Genomic DNA, 27010 nt, shown 5'->3' on the forward strand with positions numbered 1-27010 from the left:
TATCACATTAAGACTTCAGTAAGTAACGGTTAGTTTTGTTAGTTTTACGTCCCACGTTTATGCCGACTAGACTGAAAGAGTCAGTTAGTAACGGTTTTGAGCTAAAAGTAAATTTTATGTGGGACCAGTGGCGGCGATTGGACGTTAAAAGTGGGGGGGCAAGATATGATCTGAATATTTGTATATCAATGTTAGTTTTCATGGTTGTTTCTAACACTCTGTTTGACGAAAAGTTGTATAACTAATAGGATACTATCTTTTTCAGTTAAAATACCTTATATCGTGTTTCATATTTAATTAAGTAAATTGACAAGAGTAACGCACATTAGGTACTAACCCTTGATTCCTTGCTCATGAACATCATAAAATTCTGTCTGGAAAATTGTGTGATCAGATTATTTAATAACATATTTGCAAAACAAATAAATAGAAAGGATAATATTAATCATACTAATGAATAATGAGGCTTGTTTTGTAGAAGTTATATTGAAACTGGGGATTAATAAACAACTTAAATTTTTAATTCCACACTTGCCATTAAATGTATGTCATTACTTTTAGAAAATGAAAGACAGTAAATACTACAAGCATATGCTACGACGCAATTGTAATATTAATTCCTTTGAACTGCAATTAAAACGCAATTCCTCTAGCTGTCTTAACTCCACGGCAAAACAAATAACCAATACCCACTTACGCAACGACAAATATTATATGGTACCATTTTTTTCTATAAACCAGTAATATATGCAAAAACTTTACATTTCCAAATTAAACTATATACATTAACCATTTTAAATTATGGCTTTTTCAAGGTAAATTATTGAATTTCAGTCAATCCGCTACAGCATCATCCCTATTTATCCTAGGATCATGGTCAGTACCTCATTCTCTTCAGAATAGAACAATCTTTCAAACGTTTCCATTTACGTTTTCCTATCACGTCACTAAGGCGTTAAATTTTGAGGAAAATATGGATCTTTTCTGATTTTTCTCAAACTTTGATCCCCTCTGGACTCCCTATGTTAACGCACAGATCTCAAAATCAACTGGAAAATTCGAAGAGGTGTACTAAACGTGTATAAAAAATTTCAAGCTTCTATCTTGAAAACTAAGTGCGGGAAAATGTTTACCAATGAGCTAAGAATATTCCCACAATGCCCCAGATGACCCAGATGCAATATAAAATTTTCCTGAGACATCCCTATTTATCCTAGGATCATTGTTCGTACATCATTCCCTTCAGATACTTTCAAACGGTACTACTCACATGTCTCCATCTTGTACCTGAGGTGGGAAAATAATGAAAAAATGGATTATTTGTTTAAAAAATATTCCTTCTTTGTACTTTTTTGCCCCTCTGTACCTCTCTGTTTTAACGCAGAGATCTGAAACAAATCTGAAAAATACTAAAGGGTGTACTAAATGTGTGTGCAAAATTTCAATCTTCGAGGTGCAAAAGTAAGTCCACCAAAAATATCTCTACAATACTCCAGATTCTTGTATATAAAAGGATCTCAGGTAAAGAACAGAACAGCCTTTCAAACGGTACCACTCACATGTCTCCATCATGTATCTGAGGAGGGAAAATCGCGAAAAAAGGGATCTTTGTTAAAAAGATAACTTTTTTTTACCTTTTTGCCCCTCCGCACCCCCTGTTTTACCGCAGAAATTTGAAAAGAATGCGCAAAATATTAAGGGGTGCACTGAATGTGTGTGCAAAATTTCAATCTTGTAGGTGCAAAAGTAAGCCCTGCAAAAAGTAATAAAAAAAGTAATAACAAAAATTATTTTTAAGTTATGACGTCATCACACTACATCTCGACGCAGAAAAGCGTGAAAGGATATGTAACGTGTTCTACAATGCCTCCAGGATTGAGAAAAACAGAAGTAAAAAGCTCTTTTTGGTATTTTTTAAATCGAATAATGAAGATTCTAGCCTATCACAGAAAAATAGATGATATAATTTAAAAGAGTTAAGTGGTCACTTCAAAAAAGTGGGGGGGCAACTGCCCCCTCTTGCCCCCCCTAATCGCCGCCCATGTGTGGGACGTTATGCATAAAAAAGTCTAATGTATGTATATGCATAACATTTATTGAGGTTGTTAAAATTTGTGGGTGACAAGATTAATAATACTATACAAAGATTTCCTCTTTCAAATATATTGACACAATATAACACTAAAGAAAAATCTTTAAGTTTAACGTCTCACCATTATGCCCTTTAGGCTAAGGGAGACAGAGGATTAAAGCAGGTGAATAATGTTGGAATAATTGGTGGAATGAGAAGATGAGAGGAAACAGGAGTACTCCGAGAAAACCTATATACATAACGTTGTCCACCACAAACTTACTTGACCAGGGATCGAATAGGGACCCCATGCACCAGAGATAAGCGCTCAACCGTGCCCCCAACACTGAAGAAAGAGTACATTTTGTGAATAATATAACTTCCACTACCATTATACTAACATTGTATCCAAAATGACCGTTTATGACTTCAAATTTGATAAACTGAACTTATAATATCAGGTTTCGAATAGAATATCTGAGGCCGATAAGAAACGTGTTTCCCGAACGGACAACGGGATTGAAGCGAAAATTCCATACGAAAAGAAAAGACTGGATTCGTATCTGTTTCTTGGCTTGTGATACATTTTTTTTTCTTGTCTGTCATTTTCAATTTAGACAACCCGTATCCCAACATACATGACAAGAAGTGTAACTTTCAGAAACTTGATAAGGTAATTAGGCAACCAATATGACTCTTGTGAAATGGTGGGTTGCGTAACTTACACTTCGTAGTAACTAAAGAAATGCTAGTTCGAAAATCAATAAAGGTAGGTAGTTAGTCCCGGATTGGAGTGAATGTTGTAAAGGCACATTTTTAACTGTTGAATCCATTTCCAGAAACGTAGGTTGTATTTCAAAAAGAAAATCATAAGAAGTTAAAAAGCCAAAAATTACTTTTTTTTTTTTTTTTTTTTTTAGAAAATCCGGGGTTTTATACAAAAAATCTCCATCACAAAACAAGCTGGTTTTCTACTTATCTCTACTTACAAAATGTACGAAGTTAATTTGACGTGAGATGCAAACTACGTATAGGTGCTCCACGGCGAATCGAACACGTGACTAACACATTAATCATTGAACATTAGGTCTGAGGAAGCTCATTCCACATATATACTGTTTTTTTCTTCTCCCTTAAACTTATCTTGTTCACTGCGATAACGACTGAGATTAATACCTGTAGATGTTGAATTCCTTATTAACTTTTTGCACGTGTTAGACACACACATATATATATATATATATATATATATATATATATATATATATATATATATATATATATATATATATATATATATATATATATATATATATATATATATATGATAACTCTTAATATAATAATGACTTAATAACCACCCGACCGATTTTGATCAAATTTTCAGCATTGATGAGCCTCCGGCCTGGGATGATTTTTATTCTTTTACTTTGACGGTGCAACTTAGGGGAGGGGGATATATATATATATATATATATATATATATACAGGATGTCTGGTAATTCGATGCTTTCTTTGCAAGGGGATATTCTAGAAATACTTTGGAACATTTTCAGCTATATGAACCAGGGGGGTCGCAAATCAATAGTTTCTGAGTAATTTGCACATTTGTGATTTCTTTGAAATTTGCCGGCTAACGAGAGGTGCACTAGAAAGTTTCACCCTGACTCACTTCGTCATCATATCGTAGAGAAATGAAATTTTACATATGTAATCCCGCATACCTATGTAGGTCATAGGGTAATGTACAGCTGTTAACTCTGCACTGTTGCTGTGTTATAAGTTCGAACGTGAAGTAAGGTGTAATGCTCCCAAGTCCATTACTGCACCTCAGAAAGCAGCGTGCCAATATAGCAGAAATACTTGCCCCTAGGAAATGACTATGGTTGGGAAGAGGTGGAATGAAGATGGTGTGCGGTCAAGAGAAAACGCGAACTACGACGGATTTCATACCCAGGGTGGTGCATCTGTCTGTCCAACATTCGAACATTACTCGAATAATTATACATACAATTATACGCTCAACTCCTCGTATATGCATAATAATTCAACATGGTTTATTATTCGTATAACTGTCTCTTTTCTAAATAATAATTTTGTACTTATAATCAAAGAACATATTGATTGAATTATTACGTATTTGCAGGGTTAAAAGTGCGGGGAGACGGCGTCTGCCCGCCTCGAAAATATATGTACGGTGTCCTCCCAGTTCGTAAAAAATTACAGTGGGCAAAGATAGGCAGGGGAAACGGTGTGGCGTCATGCCGCTACCTACCGTCCCCCCCACCTTTTCAGATCGACTTTTACCCCTGCGTATTTGAATATTATCCCCACGATAAGTTTCTACGTTTGATTTATGGGATCAAATATATTTTGTGTGCCTCTTTATTTACTTCGCGATAACTTTTATAGTAATTCTAATTCTGGCTATACATAACGTGTGTTTTCGCTGAATTTTGTAAATTGTCCTAATTACTAAAATTGGAATTGGCGAAGAACAACAGGAAGAATCAGGGTTATGTGCACGAAACGAGACAAGAGAATTTTCGTAACTAGATGTGAGACGAGACAGGGGTTTCTCAACACGGTCGACCCTAGGCAATTTGCAGCCACGTACAATGGTAGCATTTGCCGCCCTTGTTCTTCAGAAAGAACATATCTTTCTACGATTTTAATTATGTTACCCCATCATAAACAACGAAGGGGAGGAAAAGTGCACGCGCACTCAGAAAGGTCTAAACGCTACAAATACAATCTCGTATGTGTTTTTCTCTTTAAATAATAATCTATTATGTTAGTGAAATATAAAGCAACACCTATAGAGGAAAGATGGTAATCCTTTTTTATAGAATTCAATATCGAGCTTCAATCTCAATATATCAGTTTGCAATTACACTGCAACTAGCTCTTTTATATTAATTTCTTGATTTTGATTTTCCTTCGACATCTGTTATTAAAAAAAAAAACTTGTTTACATCTTCAATGATGAAGAACTTGTGACAAAGTCAAGACAAGTTTTCATATCAAAACTGTGATACTTCACTAAATGGAACAGATGTTCACTACTGTTCGAGAATTGAGTTCTTATATTTAACAACAATCAAGCAATTCATGCTGGAATTTGTTTGACCATTTGCTTTAGCACTGTCCATGTGACCTTAAACTAATGCGACCTAAATATGATTTATGAATGTAATATTCAAAGAAAAGACCAACTTAGTAAATTTAACTACCATCATCATGAAGTCTGTTTCCAACAAGAAATTTTTATTTTAAATAATATAGTTATGACAGATTTTACTGCTCTCGAAATTTTCGCCTCGCGCAAATGCACGTGTTACAGATACATATGGTAGAGCCAGCCCTGATTCACCATTGTTCGTTATTCGTATAATTGCCTTTGTTTTCAAATAATAATTTTGTACTAATAATCAAAGAAGATATTGCGTGAATTATTATGTATTTCAATATTACCCCAATTCTAAGTTTATATCTTTGATTTATGAGAGCAAAGGCATTTTGTGTATCTATCTACCTGGTATTTAGCCCTACTTCACAATAACTTTTATAATAATTTCAATTTTGGCTCCACATAACATGCGTTTTCACTGAGTTTTACAAATCATCCTAATTGTTGAAATTGGCGAAGAACAAGAGGAAGAACCAGGGATATTGTACCGAAACAAGACGAAACAATTTTCATGACTAGATGCGAGATGAGACAGGTATTTCTAACAAGAAACAGGTTCTCTTTTTGCAACGAGGAATCTCTGTCACAATACAATTTCGAGACGAGACAGTATTAACTTTTGTCCCGTGCATATCTCTAGGAAGAGCTCAAAGTCAACTCGAACGTTCGTGCATGCTGAGATGTAATGCGAATTTATTTATTCTGCTGGAAGTCTGTTAAACATATAATCTCATCATTTGCTCGCTTCTACTGTGCATACCACTATTAGCATATAATAAAATAATAATTAATATAAACTTAAGATTTCAGATACTAACATAATTGCTCTTGATTTTAGTGAAAGTGTGATATTTACAATGATGTTTAAGAAAATCTTCCACCCATCTCTCTCTAAAAGGATGTAATTTCACAATCGTACAAAAGACAATTTAATATTTCAGCCTGATTCACATCTGGTTTATTTGGAGGACACGGTGACTCAGTTGCTCATCTCTGGTGCTAGAATTCCCTGGTTCGATCCCAGGAAATGTGAGTTTGTGGTGGACAACATCGCTTGTCCGTAGGTTTCTCGAAATTCTCCAATTTTCTCCTACATTGTCATTCTATCAAATTATTTCATAATCGTTCACTCTTGTTATTGATCATCTGTCTCCTTTAGTATAAATTACATATGAAATGAAATGAAATATTTCAGTTTAACGTTCTATCTCCATCAGGATTCTGCCGCCTACAGTCGGACAATTTGTTCATGCCGACCAGATGCCGCGGTCGGATTGCCGGATGCCGGCGCCGGACACCGGCGTCTTTCAGCGCGATTTTCGACCGCGACGAATAGTTAACTTGCAGAGCAGTCGGCAAACAGTCGGAAATGAGCATTGATTGCGCCGGCGCCGCCGTCGAAAAGAGGCCGGCATAAGGAGTCGGCATAGGGTCGAAAAGAGGCCTTTCCGACTGTTTTGCCGACTCTGACGGTCGGCAACAGTCGGCAAAGGGCATTTTATTTTACGATTTTCGACCGCATGCCGTCACGGCAAAAGGTTTGGACGAGTAGATTGTCGTGCCGAAGCGGACGGGTGCCGGCTGCCTGCCACCGTCGACGGCGGCAATCTCTCTTGCCGACCGCGACTTCTTGATGGGGATGATTATGCCTTTCAGGCGAAGGGAGACGGTGGGTAAAGACAAGTGAATGATGATGGAAGAATTGGTGGAATGATACTGTGGGAAGAAACGGACGTATCCTGAGAAAATCCACAGACACGATATTATCCTCCACAAAGTTACTTGATCGGGGATCGAACCAGAGACCCCACGCACCAAAGATAAGCGTTCTATCACTGAGACATCGTGTCCCCCCCTTCAATGTAAAGGACATAATCGTGGGATGTAATATTAGAAATTTCATTTTTAATTTTTATCTGTTGCATTTACTTTCACTTATGGATAGAAGTACAGGGAAGTTTAGACATACGTAGGTAGACAGATTTCTTTTTTTAACGGGACTATACTTCGGTTCACGTTTCTCCTTTTGCTGTGTTTTAGCTTCGGCAGTTTTGTTACATTGCACCAGTGGTTCTCAACCTTTTCTGACTGATGGCACACTTTGCTCAATGTTAGGATATTGCAAGACACTTGTTTGATATTTTAATTATAAATAATAGTAATAATAATAATATGTCTTAAAATAGTGAAATCTATCCGCCTTATGCAGAGTCGTTTTGACGTATGATTAGCGTCATACTAAAGGCCTGACTACTGCAGGAAACATATGTTAGTTGAACGCTTTAGTATGGCACTAATCATGCGTCAGAACGATTCTGCATAAGGCCCTATTAGTTTTTATAATGACTCTATATATCACTGACCATTATTGCTGCCGCTGGAGGTATTGACTGGTACAATATGTCCCGATTTTAACTAATTATTATTAAATTCTTCATGATTTTTAGATTCTAAAATTTCGGGACACACCTTAGAGGACTGCGTGACACACCAGTGTGTCGCGATACATCAGTTGAGAACCACTGCACTTGACACTAAAACTTTCATGTTCACTCCATTAAGTCATTCTAATTTTTTTGTTTTAGTTCTTTTCCGTTATCCTTAAAAGGAAGGGAAAAAAAACACTAAATCAATCACTGTTAATTTACGTGGAACATACGTTAACTAGTTACATACCGAGGTAGCTTGCTTTTCACTCACAACGATATTATGAAACTACTTACAAGTCACGTCATTACTATCGAACTTAAAAAAAAAAAAAAAAAAAAAAATCGATATTATTGAGAAATAAATATCCTCGTCAATCCATGAGATACACTGTATATAGGCTATGAATATTGTAATTTCAGCACACGTAATATGAATATCTCATAATAACTTACAAGCATTCCATACGAATTTGATAGGCAGGTCTTTGTAGATATTCATCTCAAGAGTTGCATAAAATAAATTATTAAAAACATACACTTCCATTCAGAACATAGCACTTCTTTCAAAAGAAGTCTCCACTAACAGCATACACTTTGGGACAAAATTTTTGAGCTATAAGGGCGTATGGTTGGTTTGAGCCTACCATCACATTTTTTTTCACACTTAGTTTGTTCCACACGTGAATAGCGAAAGATTTTCGTAGTTTTGCCATTGTATCTTTGGTTTTGAATGCATCAAAATATAACATCCAATTTGAATAGTGAATGGGGTAGAAAGACTCGGGGGGATACACCATAAATCCATCGCAGTTCTCCTGTGTCATATTCTTCACTTCTTTAGTATGACAAATCGATTCCAAAACTCGAGTTATAACTCCAGGACCATTCTGCCTCCAGATCTGACCATTGAAATTCTTAGCGAGATCTTCTACACACGCGAGTGCCAACGGATGGCCATATTCAAAGTTCATAACACCGGCAGCCAAGTAGGACGAACTCTCAGCTCCGACGTAATTTTTAAGTTCTTCCAAAGATTTGAGCACCACAACATCAAGATCAAGATAAGTGCCACCGAACTTCCATAGCGTCAAATATCGCAAAGCATCACTCGTATGAGAAACTAACCACTTACTTTTTTTAAGCACGCCACTGTTGTACCATTTCTCAAGTGGTGTTCTCGCAAAGTATTCCGCCAAATCAATTGTCTTAATATGTATATTGGGATAAGATATTAATTGCGCCATTACGCGATCTGAGAAATCAAGACTGGAAGAGGCCATTAGTAAATATACCTCAGTGTTTGGATTCATTTTGGCGGCTGATTCCACTGCACAAGCTTGCCTCACATTCACAACACTTTTACCGGAAGTTTCGTGGAAAAATATACTATTGGGCTTAGGGGCCGAAGGACTGCTTAAATTGAAAGCTTCGAAATAATTTTCATTAATTTGAATTTCTAAATGCGTTTCACCTATGAAGGAGAAGGATGTTATAAATAAAAATGTTAATATGATAGTTGCCACAAACACTATAACAGTTTTTCGGTTCATTTTTTTAATAAAGGGAAGAAAAAATCAGACACAAATAACTGATGTTCACACTACCAAAGAGCTTCTTGCACTGATAAGTCTATAACATGAGTTAAAGCTACCCCTTAATAGTACAGTAATAATAATAATAATACATTTGATAAGATAGTAGTGATTGAGTATCGAGGAAGAGCATCACGTGTTCCGTAATGATATCGAAATTTGGAAGCTTTCTGTTTGAAGAACGAGATAAAACGATAGCTCGTAAATCTAAATTTGCTTCTGACTAATAGGTGAATGGTATATTCTCACCACCAGCAGGACTTTGGTTCGTATAGACGAACGGAATTGCTCAGTGCACCGGCAGAATACATTTTTTTTTGTTGGGGGGGGGGGGGTCTACATTTCATCGTTGGGTGACCAGAAAAATGTTGTGAATCTTATTAATAAAGTTGTTTTCTCAATGTCCATTACGTAATCTATTGTATAATGAAAGATAGGATTGATTTATCTCTAAATAGCTGGGGGCATCCTTGTGGCTATGTGGATAGCGTATGCGTCTTTGGCGTTGGAGAACCGGGTCGATTCATGGCCGAAGCTCATGTTGTTCGATCGCACATTAAGCTGTAATATAGTCGCATATAGTCTCGCTGTAAATGGAACGCTAAACTCAAATTCAATCTAAATGCTAGAATTTATTTAAATTAAATCATAGTTAACAATAGAATATTTCTGCGACTGAGAGGTAAACTGTGCCAAGTCACTTTTTTTTGGCCGAAATTGAGTTATCATATTTTTCTTTCTTAACATTAGTACGATCTTTTCAATGGTAAACTGATTTCGATCCAGAAACAGCTAGTTTCAGAAATAGCAAGTTTGTAAACAAGGATTCCAAACATGCTATTATTGAGAAGGCCAGCAAAGTGCTTCCATATTTCTCGATAATGACACCCTGTGATTGGCAACAGCTTGTTAGAGGTTGCAGACATGGAGTTGGAAAATTTCAGGAATTTCAAGGCATTGTGTTTACAACGCTCGAGTCATTTACGTCTTCCTAGAAAATAAGAAGTAGTAAACAAGATGTGTTTATATCCAAAATGGTACACATACAAGCACGTAAAGTTAGCCCTGCAGTGCTATACTACAAGGAAAGCTTTAGTGAAGAGTTTCAAAGTGTTAACCTAAACAACACTACCCGATATGCTACATGGCCGGACGAAATTCCGCAATTAAGTGAAACATTGAAGCCTGTCGGTTCCGCAAAGTACAAGAATATTCAAAGATTTTAACTTTGGACCCCCACGTTTGGCATGAGTACTAGAGAAACCTATCGCATTGTGACGATAACGAAAAGTCAAGTTCTGAGGAACCTGAATGGTTGTCAGTGTAATAACTGCTTATAGTGATTTATTAAACCATTGAATTCATAATTATTTCTATATAACTAATAAACACACTGTAAACAAAAATTTTCTATGTATCTCTTGTGAGATACATTGAAATTACTGTTTTATAATGTGTTTCTTTCATTAAAGCAATTCTCTCTCTACGTTAACATTACACAATACAACTTTAGGACATGAAAAATAATGAAAATGTTTACTTCATTGGAGAAGTCCAGTATAAGTTTTACAGTATTCAATAAACATTCGATGCAATTCAACAAAATATTGTCTTGAAAACACTTTTTCGCTTCTCCTGTTTTTTTTTTTTTTTTTTTTTTTTTTTTTTTTTTTTTAATGATTATACTACTTTACTTCTCAGCCCCAGATTTAACTGAGAATTTTGAAAACAGTCTTCCAGTTTTCGTACAGATCTTCAGTTGTTTGGTTCTGTAAAACGAATTATTCATACACAAAAATATTTCATAGAAATGATAAATTGAAAGAAATGCCATGAAGACAGGAACTAAAATATGAATTTTTTTCTACATCTCCTTTTTAGCTCAGTGGTTAACGAGCTTGTTTTCGTACCTACTCATCATGGTTGATTTATTTTCTGCATAGGGCCGATCAACTTATAAGGGGAAAAGAAGTTGGTTAGGACATTTTAGCATTATTTCGTGCGAAGATGGAATGGGTCAGTGAGTAGGTGGGTCAAGTAGGTCAAGATTTGAGTGGGTCAGTGGGTAGTGGGTCAACAGAGCATGACTCACTGCGACTCACCTGACCCACTCTGACCCACCGACCAACTCTGCAGTGCATTGTAGATAGGATCTTCTGAACACTGGTTAATTTGTTTACGTTTTACATTCAAGGCCTCCGTTTTTCTTCATTTTTAATTCGTTTCTGTTTACTTACCTGAGATGACTATCTCTAAGTGAAACAAGAACTTCTGGCACTTTTGGATGTTGATATTTGTAATTGTAATAATAGCAATTGGACTTAGTACTTGGATTTCGAGACATAGCTTGTGAATTTTTAGACGAGCTAACTACTTGAAAAAATATAGGTTTGAATCACCCGTAATATATAGATTATTATATAAAAAATTGAATTTAACTATGTGTGCGTGATCATCACGGCCAAATTGCAAAGTCAAAGGAAATAACTTTTGGTATATAGTTAGGCCCAAATCTCAAGTGAGATGTTATCATACCGCTTTCCTAAGGCGAGAGTGGTGTTCCGAATTTTTGCACAAATTGAGTATCTCACAAGTCGTTCAGAGCTCCTTGGTGGCTAAGTGATTAGCATACGCGCCATTTTCGTGGAAGACCTGCATTCGATTCCCGGCGGGAGATCATGTGGTTCGAATTCCCCGTTAATCAGTATGTCCCGTCTCATATAGCCTCGCTGCTGAAAGGGACGTTAAACTCAACTTAATTCACAAGCCGTTCAACTTAGGGAGCTGAAATTCAGTGCATTAACTTCTTACTAAAAGTAAACGGAACATGTCCAAACACTTTTTTAAAAATTCTCCTTTATGAGGGGGGGGGAGGTTTTCTATAATGGGATTGGTAGTGTGTTGATTAATAAAGAATTGAAACCGATTAATATTAGTTGACAAACAAATTGTAGAACAATTTGTAATTGAGAAAGAAAAAACTATAGTGCTTCAGATTATATCGTAAAGGTCTGATTCACCGGTATTGTGATAGAGTGGTACTTGAGCGGTTGACTGTAGAAATTCAAGCTCCGATTAGTGATAAATTTGACAGCCTTGTTTTATTACAAATGTAAACTCTTTAGTCAGTAGAGAGGAGGACGTGGATCATGGGTCAGAGTTGATGACGATGAGTTTTGGTGGGTTGGAGTGGGTCATGGTGGGTTGTGGGTCAGAGCGGTTCACGATGGGTCATGGGTCAAGTTTTCATTGACCCACGCCATCTCTGGTTTTGTGCTCTGACGGAGATGGTACAAGGAAAATGGAGAATAATGATAAACGACTGTAGTTGGTGAACGGTATTAAAGCAGTAAATACGAAGAGTTTCGCTGTGGACCATTGTGAATGGAAACCTTTCGATTTGCGATAAGAATTGATAAATTCATTCTGGAACAATTCGTTACAAAAGAATGAATTATGTAATGGAATGAAAGAGTCGAATTCCTAAAAGGAACTTGATTGATTTCGGTATATTAAAAAGACGAGTTCACTTAGTGCAATTGACGGATCGATTCAGTGGATTCCGATTGACGGTTCATGGAATCAAACAACAGACAGGTTGACTCAATTCATGGATGAAATCGGAAAAGTAGAGAACAGATATATTTTTCAGACAGAAGGAGAAAATTAATCTTTGTCGTACCACTTGCCAGTAGTTCTCCATCAGTGCAATTAGTATGCAGGGCTGGCCCTAGACAATTTGTCGTCCTGTGGAATGGCATCTTTTGCCGCCCTCCTCCGTTCGCCAGAAAGAAAAAATCTTTAAAAGCCACGATTTTAAACATGCTAACCTATCATGAACAACGAAGGGGAGGGAAAGAACACGAGCACTCAGAAAGGCCTATACACTATAAATACAATCTCGTTCTGTTTGTTTTTTTTCTTTAAATAATAGTCTATTATGTTAGTGAAGGATAAAGCAAACACATCTACAGGGGAAAATACAGTAATCCTTTTTTATAGGATTCAATATCGAGCTTCAATCTCAGTATATCAGTTTGCAATTACACTGAAACTAGCTCTTTTATCTTTATTTCTTGATTTTCCTTCTACACCTGTTACATTTTTTAAAAAAATGTTTTCACCTTCAATGATAAGAACTTATTTGTGACAAAGACAAGATTAGTTTTCATATCAAAATTGTGATATTAACTAAATGGAACATGTGTTTCCTACTGCTCGAGAATTTATTTCTTGTATTTGACAATAATCAAGCAATTCATGCAGGGATTTGTTTGACCATTTGCTTTAGCAGTGTCTATGTGATCTTAAACTAATGCGACCTAAACATGATTTATGAATGTAGTATTAAAATAGAAGTTCAGCTTAGTAAAAATAATTACCATCATCATGAAGTTATTTTCCAATAAGAAATATTTATTTTAAATAATATAGTTATGACAGATTTGCCTCGCCTGGAAACTTTCCACCCCGAACAAATGCACTTGTTGCACATATGGTAGAGTCGTCCTTATTAGGTGACTATTTCGGATGAAGAAAGGCTTCGTAGTAAAGGTCCACATGAGAACTCGAAATTATTCAACTTTTCATCTGGACCAAAGGATTCGACCCAGAGATATAATTTTTGTTTTCAGAAATTAAATTCCAGACCAACGTAGGAACTCGGAACTATTTAATGAAATGGAATATCCAAGAGAACGACGTCTTGGATGGAATGGGTTAAAAGGAATCGATTCCGGAAAATGACAAGTGACATGCATGTGACAACATAATATGAATGATAATGACATAGTGATAAAGATATTTCTTGTGATTTTCAAAAGAAGATTTGTGTTATTATTACTATTACATTCAAGGAAGATTTTTTTTTTTTTTTTTATGTTTAAGCGTTGAATATATAAATTGTCATTCTAAGGTTTTAGAGAAGATCAGATAATATAATGATGTATAGCATCGCTGATAATGATGTTGTTAAGAACAAGTTTTTTTTTTTTTTTTTTTTGGTCTAGTATATTTATTTGTGATAATAATGTGTTATCAGCATCAAGTTATCAGCAACAGAAAAAAATTAACTTCTTCTAGTTTCTACGAATTATTCGAGTGATCGCAAGCTATCCTCAAAAATAAATAAATTTTTAAAAATAAAAACTTAACACCATTACTTGTAAGGACACGTTTTGTGGCTTACATTAATACGACACACGGCCAGCCGCAGAATTTTTCAGGGCGTTTAGTTCTTGGAAGAACATATCAAGACTTAGTAATTTGATTACTCACGTACTATGGTATTACAACTACAGGGTGAGGCAAAAAAAGATGTTAACATTAAATGGAGGTTTATTTACGTGAAATTACAAGGCAAGGATTAGGTTACAGTTTCAATTTGGCACCCATTCCGCTCAATGCACTTATGGAGTCTGTCCATTGTTGATTGTTTGAACCGCTGGGCTATTTGGGCAGGGATAGCAGCGATGACCTGAGTGATGCGGTGCTTCAGGTCGTCCAAGTTGCTACGTGCTCGGTCGCTCAGATGACACAGTTGTGTTTGTTCACACGACCGCAAATGTGAAATGTTGCTTTGTCAGAAAACACGAACAAAATGCCCGGCTCCATGCGCATCATTTCCAAGATTATTTGTGCAGCACTCACCAGTGCTTGCTTATCCACGTTTGTGAAATGCTGCACAGTCTGCAATTCGAATTAGTCCCAGAAGCGACAGTCCTATTAGCGACAGGAACTGTTATCTGTCCTATGAGCGACCGATTCATTTACATTGAGATACTGGAAGATGATATGATTCCATCTCGTGAAATATGTTTGCCTCTGGCGTTATTAGCGCCCGAATAACCTTGGTATGAAATATGTACGTGCCAGTGATACTGTTCGTCAAATATACTGCATTTTTCCTCTACTGTGAGTGCAAATGAAACTTATTTTAATTTTAAGTTAGATTTGACATAAAACAATTCAAATAACTTAACGAGACAACAGGGATATTACCATGAAAAGTGTATTCCTATGTAATTATTGAAAATCCAGTTGTAATATCTCCTTTCTTCAAAAGCTCTGTTTTCTGTTCTTAATTTGATTCAAATCTAATTACTCACTAAACACAGTAATATATTTTATTTTGAAAAACTAAAACGTGTAACAGTTTCGCCAGCTATATACTCTTTAAACTTCCTAAGACACTGTGAATAAAATGAAAAAAAAAATGTCAGTGATAAAAGACAGCTTTTGAGGTCCCTTACATCTGATTGGCTATTCTCAACCAATCCCACCAATTACAATGCAGTTCACTCTAAACAAGCCAAAAGGTAAACAAACTCTTTAAACTACTTTTCTCCTATTATAAGCTACAAAAACGTAAACTAATTGCTTAATTTGCCTTCCTCCCTTGTTTTGACTTATACATAAAAGCTTGTCGTATAGCAATCTGAAATAATCCCTTATAACTAGACGAACTGTTAAGTCCTGCGAGAGATTTGTAACTTGTGTAATAATTTCTTCGAATACACCGTGTTTGTAGATTTCTTTGATATCATCAAGTGGTGAACACTCTCTTTCCATGGGCGACCGATGAGAAGGCAGGGGTTGCCCTCCTGGCTCACAAAAATGTATACGTAATATAGCAAACCACATATATTAAATATCAGATATACAAGACGTGATACAGCAACCATGGAGATGCTCTTCCCTAGAAAATTTTCTTCTAGCGCCCCTACCTCTTTCTGATTTATTTCTTATGCCATAAACATATTCAATCTAAACTTATGCTCCGTATAATTTTAACATGAAATTTTTAATTATATTAGAATCATAGACAAAGGTGGAGCTACTCTAAGTATTTAGTTAGTTTTCCCCTTGATATAGTCAGTATATTCATAGAAATTAATTCAAAAATATAATATTAGAAAAAATGTATAAAAGATTGTCAATGTAATGAGAGCATTCTCAATTATTAAATTCAGGTAGAGTGAAATTTTTCATAGTACTTTTGTTAGGTACAAAATCACATTAGCATGAAACAAGTAAAGAAGAGATAACCTTATCTTCTTACATTATTTTAGTATGAACGAATCGGTTGATTCATGGGGCAGTTAACTGATCGAATCGGTCGCTCATAGGACAGTTAACAGTTCCTGTCGCTGATAGGACTGTCGCAAGTGGGACGACACCTGCAATTGGTATGGCTTCATTTCTAAATCACGGTGTAAAATTCTAACCACTGACCTTTTAGAAATGTTATTCTCTAGAGAAAGTCTGCGCAAGGACTTGGTTGGGCTGGCTACCATCAGAGCCATAGCTAGAGATTTCTGCGCCCGGGGCGAAGTAGAATTCAGCGCCCCTACACTCACTTTAGCAATCATTATATATATATATATATATATATATATATATATATAAGAAAAGCAGCTTTTGTTGTTACGCTGAATTTTTATTAATCTTCTTGGAAGACCATTGCAAGAACCAAAAACGATCATTATGTATCCTTTTTCAAATAAGAGCTGTTTTGAAGAATCTTATTTTGGACTTTTTGTTAAACTTGACAAAACTACCTTTGGTTGTATACAGATTCACTAGAACAGTTATGAAAAGTTACTACTATTTACGTTTCATACTATCGATAAGAAATGAAATTTCAATACATTAAGAACTATGTGCTTTTAAATTGTTCGAAATGAGTGAGTGTATTAATTTCCAGTAACAATTGTAAAATTTTAAATTTGATTCTGTATGTGATCACATTAATAGCATTTTAATTTCGATCTTTTTACGGTAAGAAATATTTTGTGAAATATAAGGGAAATTCAGAAGGAGCCTTCTTTGTGAATTTCTAAATATTGATCGATGGAGGTGAAGAATATGTTCAGTGTTTGTACTTAAAATCCAAAATATACTTTGGGTATAAAATATGCCTGAAATTATAGTAATTACTTAATTTCTTAATGAATGAAAGTTCCGAATTTAAAGTACCTATTATTAATTAATATATTAAAATACACTAACACGCACATATATAGTGTGTATACTTATGTTTTGTATGTATGTAGATAGATAAAAACACCACACAACTAGACACGTATGCACAAAATAATATGCTGGCGATACAAAAAATTGATGAAGAAATGACCCAAATAAATTCCTCCAAATTGGAAGCATTTGATATGTCAATTGAATGTAAAAATAAATCATTGGTAGTGATTAGTGTCTGAAAAAGTCGAACTTCGTTGGGATAAGCCCCTATTCTACAACTGCTTGAAGTTCGAAAATGTTATTGTTCCCCTCATTTACCTTTATTTTTAGTATTCCCGCTCATACAGCAGTTTGAATGTGTCTCTTTACTCTTCTAACTTTCATACCTTCATTCGCACCGTCGCCCAGTGGGACCAAACCAGGCAATTCTTAGCAAAAACTTGAAGAATGAAGTAAAAGATTGACTCGATATAATTTGTTATAATGAAACCTTAATACTGTACACATAAGATAGTGTGCAGGAAAAGAAGTGATAGCAGTTTACAATGAATTCATGGGACGTGTAAATTTGGTTATCCGCCGAAACCGGAGAGGTGACGCTTAGTGACAGAAGATAGGAAATTGACTTTGAATGCGACTATTCCTACATTCAGGGATTTATTTGTAGCCCGGGAAGCCTGGGAATTTTCCCCTTCTAAGTTTTGGTTTCCCTGTCTCTAAGTTTAATTTAGTCTTCCTAGCCTGGGAAGATATTTTCCACCTTTCTTAGGCTATGCAATATGTTTTAAAGTACAATGATTCAACTTCATGTTTTAGTAACTTCTATTTTTTACTTTTTACTTTTTAAGTATGTTTTGTCGCAAACTATGCTGGTCTTGTTTATAGAATTGTTTCTAGAAGGAAAATCTTCCAGCTGATACCACTGCTTATCATTCTACATATGAGTAGCACAATAATAATAATAATAATAATAATAATAATAATAATAATAATAATAATAATAATAATAATAATAATAATAATAATAATAAACATTTTCAGTTATCAGTGAGCAGTCACTGCAGTTGTAAATTGGTAGTTTCTTCGTTGACAAGCACGTTAGAAGGAAATGGATATTAGACTATACTTTAATAAAAGAAAAGCTTCTTAGGATGAAAAGGCATGTAATTCCGGTGTACAAAGTAACAGGCTTTCGTCTGAAGGTAGTGCGACGTCGGAAACCGCATTATGGACCGCATTAAAAAAAGTGAAAAAAAAATGATGAACTTGGGGGTCGCCTATCAAACTAGTACCATAATTTCAAAGTAGGTAGGTTTAAAAATAACGTTGTCCCAACCCCACTTTAAAGTTGTTCTGCTATACGGAACACAATCTTGCATAAATATTCCCCCCTTCTACAAAATCCACAAATAAATCACTGCCTACATTGCGTGTAGATATTCAGTGGTTAGTAAACATGGTGACACGACCGACATGTATATATCGTTTTGTATATTTAGGATGTTGATGTGATGTGTAGTCAATAATCATATTTGGAATGATGCTAATATCATTATCATATCCCTATGATAATCCCCTACTTAATATTATATTTGGAAAATGCTGTGATACTGAAAGCATATAAACTATGGTCAAACGATAGAATGGCATTTTAGTAGAAAATATGGCATAATATGTCTGTGAGTTTTTAATATGTCGTAGCGGAAACATTGTTCTTACTGCATGCAAAGAGAACCTGCACATATTTGCACTTTTGGGAAAAATGGCACATGAAAATGTTTGAGGAAAACCGCATTCTGGATGCAATGCTGCTTTTAAATAGAGCTGGGATGAATGTGAGAACAAGTGTTAGGTTATTAGACTTGTGATCCTCATGTACGCAGTGACAAAGTTGAATATAGGTCGATTCTGGGAATTTTGCCCCCAGGCCTCGTTGGGGGCTTCGTCCCCAGGACCCATCTTGATTCCAAGATCTAGTCATATTTCTCTGGCATTCACCAACAGAACTAAACTCTAGTCAAACATATTTGATTAATGGTGGCGACATTTTGAAACGCCAATATTTGCTAAACAATCTATGGACCATAAGGTAGAACCATATTTAAAATGATGTTGATGAATTCAGTACTTTTTTATTTTATTTATGCAGGGGTGCCCACAAGGGGGGGCTATGACACAAACTGCGTCATTGAAATATTTGGGGGGGTTAAAATCTATATAAATATGTTTGATGAGGGGGGGTAAAATTAATCGAAAAGAAGATTTTTTCATGGAAGAACACCTACGGATAGACAATTGGGGGGGGCGTCATAGACATAAGGGGGGATGGGCAACACTGATTTATGTATTTATTTTATTTTTTATTTTTTGTGACGCGTGCACAGAAGTGACATTGGAATCAACTGTAATGACCTCCGCTCACTCCAGCTCAGAGTGTTCCAATCAAGCCCTGAAATGAGCTCACGTAATGCACGATGCAATATATGAAACAACCCGAACAGGTTACCGATGCATGTAAATCATACTATGTTTAATATATCTGATAATATATTAATATCGAGAACTTGTAATGAGATAATTTTAGTGTCTTGAAGCGTCCTTGCATCTTCATTGTCATAACGAATCCTCCACAACTTTGAAATAATTTTGAGGAGCAAGAACTTTTCTTCAATTTTATTACTCTTCAGTTGTAAAATGAATAAGTACACTTTTTCCTTTCATGCGTAAGAATGTAAGCCAAACGTAAATTGTCAAATCAAAGCATATTGCACACGCGTTTGTTTATGCCAATCATATAATTTAGGCGCGAATATAAGGAATATTTCCTTTTATGATGTAAAACTCCATGTTCTTGATGAAATAATGTCGGAACAACATTATTGTAGCCACTGCACATACCGAACTAATTGATTTTCTTTCAATTTTCTGCTTCATATTGCGAATTCTTTTTGCCAAGAATACAGTGCTTTGGCCCTACTATGCTTCGTGATTAATCCGATTGGGTAGAAAAACGTTTCGAACTCAGCAAACTCATCACTGTCAAAACGCCGAACACGACTTTGCTCGTTTCGGATTTTGCAAATGCTCCTGCGTACACTATAAGTCATTACTCGACACCGCGTATACCACATGTCATTAAAAAATCGACTATAATAACTCTTTAAGTAATAAGTAAAAATTTTTTAGGAAATCTACGTATTTAATTGATAAAAGAGCAATATTAATCCAATAGGGCGCCAATACTTTCTGGGGCGACTCATCTTTTACTCATGTCCAACACCACTTTTTTCTTTCTCCTTGCTTGTTCGGCGCCCCTTTGCTATCAGCGCTCGGGGCGGGCGCCCCGCTGTCTCCCCTTAACTACGGCACTGGCTACCATCACACTGAACGAGGATGATATTCTCTTCAGTTCGGACAGATCTCTTTCTATATACCACTGTTCCCTTGCAATCGTCTTGAACGGACCCTGTCCTTAGACACTTCTCGTAGAATCTACTAATTGTCAGGCGCGAAGGTGCATCCCGTCCGGTTCAGGTCATGAATTTTACTTGTACGATGCTTGAGGACTAAAAAACCTCCATCCAGGTGGCTATTTTCCTTCGTTCCTCAATGGAATATCGGCACACCATGGTTTAATCTAAAAAAAAAAAAATGTTAATGTTGACATCTTTTTGCCCTACCCTGTATTTATATTAATCGCTATAGTATTAACGTTTATTTACTGTGAATAAGGATAAGGATATATGCGTAAATAAATGTTGTTTTGTATGATGTACTGTGTCCATCAAAGTGCACACACACACACACACACACACACACACACACACACACACACACACATATATATATATATATATATATATACAGGGTGAGTCAAAATAAGTGTTACAAGCCAATATCTCCCGAACTATACATCATATAAGAAAAATATTTAGAGACAATGTACAATACAGAGGGGCCTAAGAAATGAGTCAAACATTAGGTTTCCCCCGCCCCCCATTTTGGGGGGAAGGGGGTGAACGTAAAATTTTCAAATGGTAACATAGGTCGAGTGATACCTCGTTCGAAAGAGCTTGAAAAATTGAACAATTTTTGTAGGAAACAATTTTTGACATGGGGCACCGTTTTCAAGATGGGCCCCAAAAATGGTCCTGTATCCGATAAAATTTCCAGTAAGTGTTACAAGCCAATATCTCACGAACTATACATCATATAAGAAAAATATTAAGAGACAATGTACAATACAGAGGGGCCTAAGAAATGAGTCAAACATTAGGTTTCCCCCGCCCCCCGATTTATAAGTACTGGAAATTTTACCGGATACAGGATCATTTTTGGGGCCCATCTTGAAAACGGTGCCCCATATCAAAAATTGTTTCCTACAAAAATTGTTCAATTTTTCAAGCTCTTTCGAACGAGGTATCACTCGACATATGTTCCTATTTGAATATTTTACGTTCACCCCCCTCCCCCCAAAATGGGGGGCGGGGGAAACCTAATGTTTGACTCATTTCTTATACCCCTCTGTATTGTATGTTTTCTCTTAATAGTTTTCTTATATGATGTATAGTTCGCGAGATATTGGCTTGTAACACTTATTTATAAGTACTGGAAATTTTATCGGATACAGGACCATTTTTGGGGCCCATCTTGAAAACGGTGCCCCATATCAAAAATTGTTTCCTACAAAAATTGTTCAATTTTTTAAGCTCTTTCGAACGAGGTATCACTCGACCTATGTTACCATTTGAAAATTTCACGTTCACCTCCCTCACCCCAACATGGGGGGCGGGGGAAACCTAATGTTTGACTCATTTCTTAGGCCCCTCTGTATTGTACGTTGTCTCTTAATATTTTTCTTATATGATGTATAGTTCGGGAGATATTGGCTTGTAACACTTATTTTGACTCACCCTGTATGTATATATAGATATATAGATATATATATATATATATATATATATATATATATATATATATATATATATATATATATATATATATATATATATATATATATACATGACAACGCAGTGTGTCAGTCTTCCTCCCTGTGGAAAAAATCCTAAAGGCGTCCCTGACAGTATTCGTTATTGTATTATTATATACAATTAGGGTTGGGCACGAGTCCAGCTGAAACTCGACTCGAATTCGAGTCGCGTTTCGAGCCGAGTCAAGGGTAGTTTTCTCGAGTCGAGTTCCGAGCCGAGTTACTGTTTTTGAGATCGAGTTTCGAGTCGAGTCGAGTTTGATACATGGCTCGCTCGTTCAGCTCGTTTTAGCTTGTTTTGAAATCATGGCCTGATTGAACTGCAAAGCGAAAGCCATGAAAAATGTAATCCGTGATGTGGAATACTTTTAGTGTTGCTCACGAGAGAGGACACTGCTTGCGTCTCGTCTCGATAACGAGACGACGATAGATTTTTATAAAGAGACAGCCTCAAATATCGTGAGCACCAATATAAATATATACTGTAGGTCTTACCATCAAGGCTGAGACCTACACGGTCGAATTTCTGAACCTAAGAAGAAGCCCAACCCGAGTAGTGATGTCAACCGGCTCGGCTCGGTTCAACTGAGTGAACAGCTCGAGCCGGCTCGGTTGGGATGAGCCATCGGCTTGGCTCAATTGAGCCGATGGCCTAAGCCGGCTCGGTTGGGATGAGCCACCGACTCAGTTCGGTTCAGCTCAGGTGAGCCATCGTCTTTTACCGGCTCGGTTGGGTGAGGTGTTGGCTCGGTTCACTTTTCGGTTCGGCTCGATAGTAGATGAGCTGTGAGCCGAGACACTCGAGCCGCTGACAATCCTAAACCCTTAGCCGAGTACCGCGGTGATTCAGATAACTGCTACCTCCAGAACAGAAAAATAACAGGTTGCCGGGGTATTCTAAGATGGATATAGGCCTCTTCAAGATATGTCTTATGTAACCCCTATTTAATAAAAATTGATGTCGGTATTGATTTTAAATTGAGTTCAAACTGTAAATTTAAGACTTTGTAAAAGAAATAGGAAAGTAGCTAGTAGCCTCACTGCCCATGCAACGCCCTAAGCCATTATTAGTTTAATTGTTATGAGACTTAAGAATAAACTATTTAATAACATACGTCAAGTGTAGTTATTTAGTTGGTTGTCTGGTTCGCTGTAATCGAACCCAGATTGACCAGATTATGATAATATTAGCAGCCATTGGTTAACCTTGATTATAAATCATCAACACCGAATCAGACACCACAGTATTATATAATTGTTTGCTTCAGTGATATTTCGTTATCTCATGCTATTCCATTAAATTATCCACTCTTTATCATGTGGATTTATACTATCAGTATAATTGATCGTAACAGTAACATGTTAGTCTGGGCTTCAGCCAGTGGCGTAACAATAGTCTTTGGCGCTCGTAGGCAAAATCCCTAGTGGCGCCCCTCTCACCCATCGAATAGGCCCCATGCATGACCATCTATAGCTTATGCGTACGCGCGGAAACGGCCATAAACCGAAAATTATCAATGGGACGTTATTGACAGTTTTTCTTTTTATATCGTTATGGTATGTCTTTTAAAAGTAAACTGGACGGGGTGTCCATTAAAAATATACTCATGTAAATTCGGACTTTTTTGCACTTGTATCAACCAGCACTACCAAAAGGATTTTACATGAATATATCTATATAGTATGTTACGATTTTACATAACTATAAAATAAATACAGTGTGTCCGTAAAATCGCGATATCGCAAATTTTTGAATAAAAGTTCATTTTATCAATTATGTGCAAATTCTCACTGCTTATCATTAATAAACCTAAAATACATCTGTTACAGTAATTTTACGACAACAGTGTTGCTAGGGGCCGCGTTTCTGTCAAAAACACCCATTTTACGGACTTGCAGTAAATAGTCTTTTCATATGGCAACACTGTATCAACCTTGTCACATTTTCACACCAATGGATAAATGTTGATGTATACTGTACATATACACAGGAATTAACCAGTAGGAAATCAGTTTTCTGCAACTGAATATTGATTTTCTTCATTTTGGACATTTTTTGTTTTACACTTACGGCAATTTATTTCGTTACTACACAAAAGCGTTACAAGTTCCAGCATTGGTCATAGTCTGGAAAATATCTATATAGAACATGCTTACATATATGCTTCAAGTCTCAAGTCTTCATCATTTTCAGATCAAAAGATATACGCAATCAAACTTTGGGTTGAGCGATTTTACGGACACACTGCAAGAAAACTTTGTGAAACCGCTTATAAGTATTTTTTCTATTTTCAGTTTCTTTTTATGAACAAATTGTATACAAAATCAGAAGTGTTTCTTCCTTACTTTTGTTTATGTGAATTCTTTTATCAGATCAGACATGTCCAATTCATGAGCAAAATTTTCCCGGTTAAAGTGTATTTTTGCCGCCCCCACTAGTCCTAGCCTATATTTAACATTTAATTACAATGATATTAAAAAATACGTTCGAAAATGTATTTTGGGGGCTCGTTTGGGGCGCACCGGGCAGTTGCCGACCCTTGGAGCTTGTGCTTGGTTCTGTGTAGCTGCTGTACGTGGCAACAGTACTGTCCCTCATAATCATAACAACACTTTTAAACTCGTTTTAATCCAGATTTTATAGGTCATAGAATCTACCATTTTTGTTGAAGTCTGTTGCGCAGGGGAATTTTATTTAAAGTTAGTAAGCTCAGTATGTGTAATATAGGACTGATACCGTATTAACTGGAGGATTAATTTCTTAATCATACAGTGCCTTAACCTCGACGAGTTTACAGTAATGCCAATAACTTGATACGCAAATGTAAAAAACTGCGAGTGAAGTGAGCAGGAATTTTTATTCTTGCCATGTTCGGAAACGAAGACCGCGAAAACTTGGTGCTCTATTTATTTTTATTATTAAAAACCTGAGTCGCCCCCTAATATATCGAAACTCCCTGCGCCCGTAGGCATTGCCTACCCTATTGCTACGCCACTGGCTTCAGCTGTTAACCTATCATACACTAAGGGGAGACTCAGAAATATTCACTTTTTTCTAAATAACGATTTTTATGGATATCTTTTAATACGGTGTCAGAACTCAGGTTTTGCATAAAAAAATGTAAATGTTATTTTCAATATTTTATTTCTTTGAAAAGTAACCCCCAAAATTTTTGAAAGTTCTCGTAGTGGATATAAAGGACCCCACCTTGATATAAGTTGTCACTACAGTATAATGTGCATAAAGCTGTTTCCATTTTCGTTGCGTAAAGATGTAATTGTTTGTGTATAAAATAAACCCTACTATAGAAACAAGTGATAATCGCTATTCTTCAGTGGAAAAAGTGAATGACTTATGGGGCGTTTACACTTAGTCGATTTAGTCGCACGACTAAATCGACTCGCTGCATTTGCCACTAAATTGAAGCAACTAGGCTGAATCAGATTGATGGATGTGTTCAATTATTTCAACCACAGAAAATAGAACGTCTTTTAATTCAGTTGCCAGTTGATTAGTCGCCTTCGATCAACAAGCGATTAAATGAAATGAAATGAAATCTTTAAGTTTTACGTCCCACGGTTATGCCGGTTAGGCTAAAGGAGACGGCGATGATGAAGAATGAATGAAACGGTGGAATGAAGAAAGTGGGAGGAAACGGGAGAACCCCGAGAAAACCCACGCACATGGTGTTTGTCCACCACAAAGTTCACTTGGCGGGAGCAACAAGCGATTAAGTTGAAGTCCCGTTTACACGGTCGATTAAGTTGAAAGTGACGTCAATTCAACTGAATCGAATGCAAATCGACTAAGTGTAAACGCCCTATTAGGAATCACAGGCGTTTGCTTTGTGTTGAAAGCAAAAACGGGATTATCTGAAAGTAACATTGAGCACGAACTAGCAAAGAACTCAGATGATAGCGATTCTGTATTCGGCGTAGCATATATGAAATTCTAAGTGAAATTGAAGATCACTTCGACGATGTTGAAAGTGTTAATTACGATCGAAAATTCGAAGAAACGAATAATAGTGGTAGTTGTAGTTGCTACATAACCTACTCGATCTGCTCGCAAGAAACAACATAATATTATTTGTGAAAGATCAGGGATACAACCATCAGGAAAGGTCAAAGGTATAACAGAGTAATTTTCTTTCTTTTTCTTTTTTCTGCGAAAGATATTTTGTCATCAATTGTTAAATACACTGATCAAGGGACACAAAAGAAATGTTGCAGAAACCAATGAGAGTGAAATTCAGGCTTTGGATTTATGATTCTTATTGGTGCAAATAAAAATAAAGATAACAATTTGAACTTTGTGAGAGAAAATAGATTCCCACATGTAATTTCTCTACTTTCAACCTAACAAGGTAATATTAGTATATTTTGTCCCTGTTTATTATGCCACCTACAAGAATTAATAATAAAAGCTTCAAACCAGAAAATAAATTTCAATAATATTGCATAGGAAGTTTAACTTATGTTCTGTTTTTATATTTCATTTCAGATTAACATAAAAGTGGGCATGCAAATCAAGCGTAATGGGTCCATGTTTCGGTAAGCAAGACACCGATGATAAAGTCCAAGAAGACATTTTAGGTCTTACAATTAAGGACAAGCGTTATATTAAAGAGACCTGGAAAATGTTTGCAAACCTCTCAACTTCTGGTGACAGATTATTTTGTGAGTGAGTATTGCGTTATTTATATTTGTGGAATTAAATACAGGGCGTACATAAACCCAGGGCCCACATTGAAAAACCGT

At 36.1% G+C, this 27010-nt stretch overlaps 1 protein-coding gene and 1 pseudogene across 1 annotated transcript in view; one reads left to right on the plus strand and one right to left on the minus strand.

Moving 5' to 3' along the window:
- LOC145664797 (globin-like) overlaps positions 1-27010 on the plus strand; it is a 303771-nt gene that overhangs the window by 209364 nt on the left and 67397 nt on the right. The window contains exon 2 of the mRNA XM_081731755.1: positions 26754-26933. Within this exon, the coding sequence (XP_081587881.1) occupies positions 26788-26933 (146 nt within the window). The 5' untranslated portion in view covers positions 26754-26787. The remainder of the gene's footprint in view (positions 1-26753; positions 26934-27010) is intronic.
- LOC145664794 (alpha1,4-N-acetylgalactosaminyltransferase 1 pseudogene) lies at positions 5324-9325 on the minus strand (annotated as a pseudogene).

The sequence above is a fragment of the Thermobia domestica genome, chromosome 11 (assembly GCF_964235325.1).
Source record: "Thermobia domestica chromosome 11, izTheDome1.hap1.1, whole genome shotgun sequence".
Lineage (NCBI taxonomy): Eukaryota > Metazoa > Arthropoda > Insecta > Zygentoma > Lepismatidae > Thermobia > Thermobia domestica.